The 7,118-nt window shown below is 43.5% G+C and overlaps 1 protein-coding gene across 1 annotated transcript; it reads left to right on the top strand.

Moving 5' to 3' along the window:
• Positions 1-2,276: 2,276 nt before the first annotated feature.
• On the top strand, positions 2,277-5,486 carry LOC144139435 (uncharacterized). The gene is made up of 3 exons (XM_077671766.1): positions 2,277-2,547; positions 4,439-4,567; positions 5,285-5,486. Exons 1-3 carry the CDS (start codon positions 2,322-2,324, stop codon positions 5,404-5,406), a joined length of 477 nt encoding a protein of 158 aa, XP_077527892.1. The 5' UTR covers positions 2,277-2,321; the 3' UTR covers positions 5,407-5,486.
• The last annotated feature ends 1,632 nt before the right edge of the window (positions 5,487-7,118 follow it).

The raw sequence follows: 7,118 nt of genomic DNA, 5'->3' as shown, positions 1-7,118 counted from the left end.
TGAAAATGAAAACATATTGTTGCCTTTGTATTCACGTAAAATGGCTTACACCCGGTAAAGTTATCAAAGATGGACCAAGGAAAGCCTTTTATGCAATATCTTAAAGTTTATAAAGAGCGTGGGCCATTTCGAAAAACATTCTTGGCACGGATGGCACTTAAAATTCACAACTGTGGCACACATTGGTTTCTTGCAAAAAAAACCGTCTGGCTTAGGGGAAAAACCACTTGCAAATACGTGACGTACACTTTTCTGCCATATCTGTAAAATAGATCAGGACGCCCGATGCTACTACGAAGATAGCATGGGCTTTCCGGGTTTTTTTTTTTGTAAGGAATATAAATTTTGCCTCGTCCATTTGGCCACATTTCCCCGTGTTTGTAATACCAGATATAAAGATGATACCAACTCAAAGCACCTTTCTTTAGAAAAACATGGTTATAATACCCAAATACCAACTACGCACGGCTCTAACCGCGTCGGAATGGCCCGATTGCATAGACGTCGGCCTAACAAACGAAGGATTCAGACTCGATCCCGACCACAGGAAGCGTTTTCGTCTTGAGGGGCTCGCTTGATTTGCCTTGTGGAAACAGTTTGGGTGAGTTGGCTTTCCTACAGTGCGTTTTGCGTGGGACTATGGACTGTATCAGTGAGGTGACCAACCCCGTAAATGGAGCATAGAAAGTCTGGCTTATAATCATCATTTTTTGTGAAATCTTTTGTCATCAGTGTTGCATAGGACGCTTCGATTATCATAATCGTTTTGTCAAACCTATTGTATAAGTTGGCATTGCTGCAGTGCATGTTACCCAGGAATGGATGCTACCAGAAGGCCTATAAAACTCCGCTTCATAAAAAGATAAAAAAGTAAATTGAAAGCTTGTCCAACAAAAAATACTAATATTAATAAATTTACAGATATAAACAATTGCGTTACTAAAAAATACAAAAAAATAAAAATAAAGATCTACTGGTTAGGCGCTCAAAATCAAGAAAAAGTTATTACATGCAACATTTGCCGCAACAAGGAACGTTAAGGGGAGGCATGCTGCTTTAACTAAGGAAAGAAAATGCTTAAAAGTTTTTTACCATCTACGCCTAACGCACTATCTCTGGTAGAAAACTTGATTCTTCTCATTGTAACATGTAAGGACTTGCAGAACATCTTCTTCTGATAGGTCGATTTTGTAACACAGTGCTATACACGTTCTATCTTCGTTTCCCTTTTTTTCTCAGTATTATCGGTTTCAAGTCATGGTGTAATGATTTCAGTTATTCTTAGTAGTGACCATTTTGTATTGATGTGTTGCTAAAACGTTATTGTTGCTAAAAGTTGTTTTCGTCAACAGCCAGTTAAAACTACTCTTTGTAAACTTTTTGTTTTTCTTTTTTTGATTATACCCGTTTTATGGGCAGTCTTTAATGTGTTCTCTGCTCCTACTGTTGTAAAAGATTTTTCTATGTGACCCTTCCGAAAGATTCACGCACCGTTTGTACAGCTCACTGTCTGCTTTGTGGGGTGATTGAACCCTGTTAATAAACGTAAAGACTTTGTGTCCACTACTCCAACATAATTGATGTTATAATGAAAATGAACTGGTTTGAATTGAAATAAACATGAACAAATATCCAAACGCGAAAAAACGCACAGGCTTCTTGTCAGTCAGAAGCTTGTGGCACAACTTGAAGGCTAAGAGAAAACACTACTGATCAAGGTGGCCAATTGAAGAATAAGTTCCAAATTCGACCATCGCGCCTTTACTGTCCAGTCCACTTTCTAATGAACGCATTAGAACTAACTAGGCATATATAACAGAATTGATCTGGTCAGGTTGTCGACTCCGTCTAACGACTGATTTCACATTGAAAGCAATCTCATCGATGAAGCTGCAATGTCGTGTTGACATCCTTCCTAATCTCGAAAGAACAATTTCTTCGTGCTCCCCGATATCCACCTCGCGTTCTTGCGCTAAACAGCTCCGCCAAGATAAGCAGAAATTGTTGGCAGCAACGCGCCACTACAAAATGAGTGCGCAGATGTTACTGGTAAGATCGGAGAAACGGGGTCATGAAAATAAATCATATCTAACCGCTTCCCGGTTAAACGTCCCCTTGAGTATAAGCAGTGCCTATATCAGGGCTGGTCGCTTGATACGTCAATCTTGCCTAGCATGATAAACATACAAAGCTATCCGAGTGAATCGCTTCTTATCGGGAAGCCGTCCTATATATTGTGCTGGGTAAATAGCTTGCCTAGCTTTTTCTAGACCACACTTGCCGGGGTGTTTTAATTGCTTGCTTGCTATTTCGAAGGGCATATGTTTAGCGAAATGCCGCAGTCTACAGGCCCGATGATTCTTTGCATCGCTCTTGCGGCTGTGTTTTGCGTGTACGCGGGGTCATCGAAAGCGTCGTTACCCCGCTGCAGGGATTCGGTGTGCGCTCAAGACCCCCACTGCAATCAAACTCGGGCTGCGGCGGTGTGCTGGAACGTGAACTCGACCGCTGTCCTCTGCACGTGTTGCCAGAACTGCCTCAAGGAAGGTACGGTCTCTAAGAAAATTCCTCTATCGTAAGAACTAGAAAACGTTTGTGCAATGTGTACCAGTGATTTTGCTGCGCGTAGAAATCGCCGTGATTGGTACAATTTAGCCGATCAATTTCGTTTGCTTCTGTGTTGTCTCCATTTAGTTAACTAGCACGGAGGCGAAAAGCAAAAACGCCCGTGTGTACGAGATTTCCGCGCACGTTAAAGATGCCCAGCTGGTCAAAATTAAACCGGAGCCCTCCACTACGGCGCGCCTCATCGCCTGCATTGCGTCGCCACCATACAATCAATCATCATCAATCAAGTTTACTAGCACACTGTATGTGAGAAGTAGAGCATAAAAGAAAACATAATTTTTCCCCACTAGCTACAGAGGAAGCAGAGGTCGTAACCTATTCCCCTGTCAGTTTCGCACAAGCTATATTTGGGAACATTTTTTTGTACCTGTGTTTGATACTCAAATATGTGGTGAAAAAAATTCGTCACTAGATAATTTTCATTAAAAACGCCATGTTTTCATTCGTCGTGCTGGCATCCCCAGCATCTACGTGGCAATTGGGTCTATAACAACGGAACATATAAACGCATTTCGAGAGAATAAGCCGGCTGCGAGTTGTGTAACTTTCTTTAAGCATGGCCTTCGGAACTTCATTGTTCCGCAATTTTTAATGCTTCGCGTAGTTGACAATTTAGTGGGTATTTTGCAGAATATAATGTCGATAACGACAATGATAAAGATTTAAGTTTTTGTTTTGCTACTGGTGGGAAAAACGCCACAGTCCTCTTTATTTCTGCGCTTTGAGCCAGCTGCATAAATAGGGGAAACTCTTATTTTCGTGAGGCTAATAGGCGAGCAGACGTAGCCGACGGCCCAACACTTCTCTCTAACACGTTGCCTTATAAGGGCGCCCAAATATATCTGTAGCGCGCTTACACGGTGACTCTTGTGTGCTGAAGCGCGGCGTGACTGAGCCTAGTTGAAAACAGGTTTAGGCTAAGCGCCAAAGCAAACGCCCGCTCAGCTGGGCCTATCGTTTGTTAGACTGTTCCTGCCTAAGAACGTCACCCCCTATTAGCGCACTGGAACGTGCAGGCAGAGTGAGCGACCGGATAATTTTCCCGCATCTTATGTTGTTATGAACCCTTCCTACAAATTAAAGAAGCGCTTACGTCAGGAAGGACGAAATGGCAACACAGTTTATTTGGTTTATTTCGTGGTTGATCCTGGTTGGCGTATCTTTAAACTTCCTTTCCTCGATTTTTTGCTGCCGCCTTTAACTTGGGAACAAGGAATAACGGGGAAAATATTCATTTAATAACGCTACCCGCTCGGTTTGTAAGCAGTAATATGGTGCCACGTTCCTATAAAGAAACTCTCTAGCAGATGATGAGCTTTAATCAGTGCGCCATGTGGGCATGCGCTAAGCGTCAACCTCTCTGCAACTTGGCTCCGTCATATGGCGCTTACCCGCAAAAAAGGCGCGGATCGCGCACGGTAGTTAAGCTCATGTACGTACATCAAGTTCCCGCAATGCCTTATCCCCTTAAACACTGTTTAGTACAACATTGCTGGAATGAATTCAGTTGTTTGTACGCCAAGGTAACTGCCATTTCTCTCTCACTCCCAGAAGCCGAAGGAACCTAATTCAATAGCCCATTGTTGGGAACTCTGGTCGTTTTTTTTACGCAGACACGTGGCATGGGAGTTGTGATAAAACCCGAATGTAAAGATGTCGAGTTCATTCCTCATCGCGGTAGAAAATTCCTTGTCTATAGATTGCAACAAAACCCTAGTATTCTTTGTTAATGATTTCAACGCATATTCAATGTGCAATGATTGTCTAAGGTAGACTATGGCTTACAAAGTGCGTTTTTTATGCTTTCCAGGCGCTTTCATCGGCCAGGACTGTGCGGAAAAGATTCTGGCCTGCAATCCATGGTACTGTCCACACTTGTTCTGCGCCTATGGCAGTTACTTGCCAGACTGCGACTGCTGCAGCAAGTGCCTCCCAAAAGGTCGGTTCGGCTTCTAGGGTCCGAACAAATTTTGCAATACCTCATAAAAAAATATAGGTAGTAAACACACCTCATTGGCACCCTTATTATGTAGATTTTATGGGTGACTGTTCGCACGTAGAGGGCTTCCCAGAAACCTCATAGGATCCCCAAGTTGCTCAAATCTGCTGCGTTGCTGGCATTTCTAAATGCGTATCCGTTATTTAAAGGCGCGCGAACGCCATATGGAGTACCTTTCATGGGTTTTTCTGGGGCCGAAAAATTTGGCAGGTAATAATTTCGTGATTCACACTTGCAAGACTGTTTTGTGCTTGCCCGAAGGCAACACATCCTGCCTACGTAACCAAATCAAGTTTCTACTTCCATTTAGTAGGGTCATACTACATGCATGAAACTAATTGTTGCGATTTGTACCTTATGGTAGCCCCTTAAATTACCACTATTGCTGCATCTGAGTACTCCCTTTCTTTTTGTCAGTGGCCGCGAAACCGCGATAAGGCACAAGTGTAACTAAGAACGTGTTGCAGCTAAACTGTGGACATTTTCTCCCCTTTTATTTGCTATTTTTTGTTCTCCGCTCAGATGTTTGCCATTGCATTCTGCAGAACAAGTTCCTTACAACTGACACACAATCTTTACACCAGAGCGGATGATCTTTAGAACCTGCATCCCCAAAATCTGTATTCCTACTTGTTGGCTTCTTTTTGTCTGACCCAGAATGCAACAACGTTCATGACGAAATGTGGCCAAACTGCCATACCCTATGCCTTGCCTGCCCTACTGGTACAAAGTCCTCCCGCTGCCCGAAAACCTGCTGCCCTGTCTGCATCAAGAAATAGTAACGTTGGCCTCTAGAGCACCGCGCACGGATGTATTTGTTATCCACGGCGGCTGTGCAAAAGTCTTGAAATAAAGTCAACCTTCCACATTTGTTTGCGGCTGCGTGCGTCGTTGCTTCTTTGCAAGCCGCGTTCTTTGCAACAAAAAATGATTGCTTCGTTGAAGAATGATCTTGAGTAGCACTGGACTTTTGAACATCTTTTTTACTTGTTGAGGCATTCTGAACATGCATGCAATGCTTCTAAGAAATTGTCTTGTCTTGATGTAGTAAGTGTTATTTTAAGAAATCTAATAGGAGTAAGATCTGGGTATCGAAGTTTTTGTTTACCCGGTACTGCACGCTCACATAAAAAGAAGTCTGTTGCGGGTGAGCATATTTCACAACACAGCGGGAAATAAACGCACGAAAGCGAATAAATATTGAGACAACTTAACTAGGCTTCCTAAGAAATAATTGAATGACACCGCTGATAGCCAAACTTAGAAGATGCACTGCTTCCCCCTACATGCTTAACTTCACCTCGAGCAACCTCAAACTTTGCACATTAAAGACTTGGTTGCACTGCACTTTATCCCAACCGTTCAGGAAAAAAGGAATCCGTACCTTAGGGTGACGAAAATCAAAAAAGCAATTAAGTTTATCATTTAGGCGGAAATAATACCTTAGAAATAGTTATGGTAACATGCAGTCAAAATGTATCGGCGTGAAAATACAGTATGTAATCTATCTTGCAGTATCATCTAGCTTGTCATAATAACTTCTGCAAACTCTTGGATTCACACAGCGGTGGTGGCAGCGAAAGCATCGGCCCGCCAGTAACTCCTGCCTTCCAACATTGCAGGCAAAACGTGTTCCTGCTATCAGCGGCTCCGGTGCCTACCATCCTCACCGAAGATTGCTCCGAAGACTACGCTGACTGCGCTGCGTTCTGCGCAATGGAATACGTCACCAAAGCCGATTTAAAGGACGGGACCCATCCAGCAACCATCACAATCGCACAGTGGTGGTGGCAGTGAAAGAATCGGCCCGTCAGTAACTTCTGCCTTCCAACATTGCTGGTTGGTACCAATCGCATAGCTTTATACTCTTGTAGTTGCTATTATCTGCCACCACTGCTGCAAGTGTTTTTCTTAGGGTTATATCACTGGTCGGCGACTATGGCTAGTTTCGGTTTCTGAAATTGTGGCGATCCTACCGGCAGGGTGCTGCGGCGTGGCCCTTCCCTTTCCCTCAGCGTTTCTTTCGTTCCACACCATGCATGCTTCCGCGCCTCCTCACGCATGCGCAACAGCTCACCGGCAAGGTAAATACAAATGGTAGCGAAGCTTCGGGCGAAAAGCGGTTCAGAACCTATTACCAGCGACATCAGCATGGGGGCTTATGGGAGTCGCGATTGAAGCGCGACTAGGTGAGGAGGGAACAAACACTAGTAGCAAAAAACCAAGTTTTGTTCAACAATAAAACAACATTTATATTTTAGGAACGATATTTATTTCTGAATCACATTTATTTAGGCACAGTGTGTAAATAATTTATGGAAATGCTGTTCATTCTCAAAAACCATTTTTGTAGCGCCCTCTGAAGAATTGCACATGTCATTGCTCTGTGATGCAGTCCTTGTAGTGTTCGGTAAGGTGCTCCGAAAGTTCGTCAGCTGGGAAACGCCCCTCGCGTGTTTTGGTGGTGCGCATATGCATTCGTTTTTCCTTG

Source organism: Haemaphysalis longicornis, unplaced genomic scaffold (genome assembly GCF_048455015.1).
Source record: "Haemaphysalis longicornis isolate Haplotype H1 unplaced genomic scaffold, Haemaphysalis longicornis Haplotype H1 scaffold_5, whole genome shotgun sequence".
Lineage (NCBI taxonomy): Eukaryota > Metazoa > Arthropoda > Arachnida > Ixodida > Ixodidae > Haemaphysalis > Haemaphysalis longicornis.
Note: the sequence above shows the minus strand (reverse complement) of the source record. Positions and strands in the feature narration are given on the sequence as shown.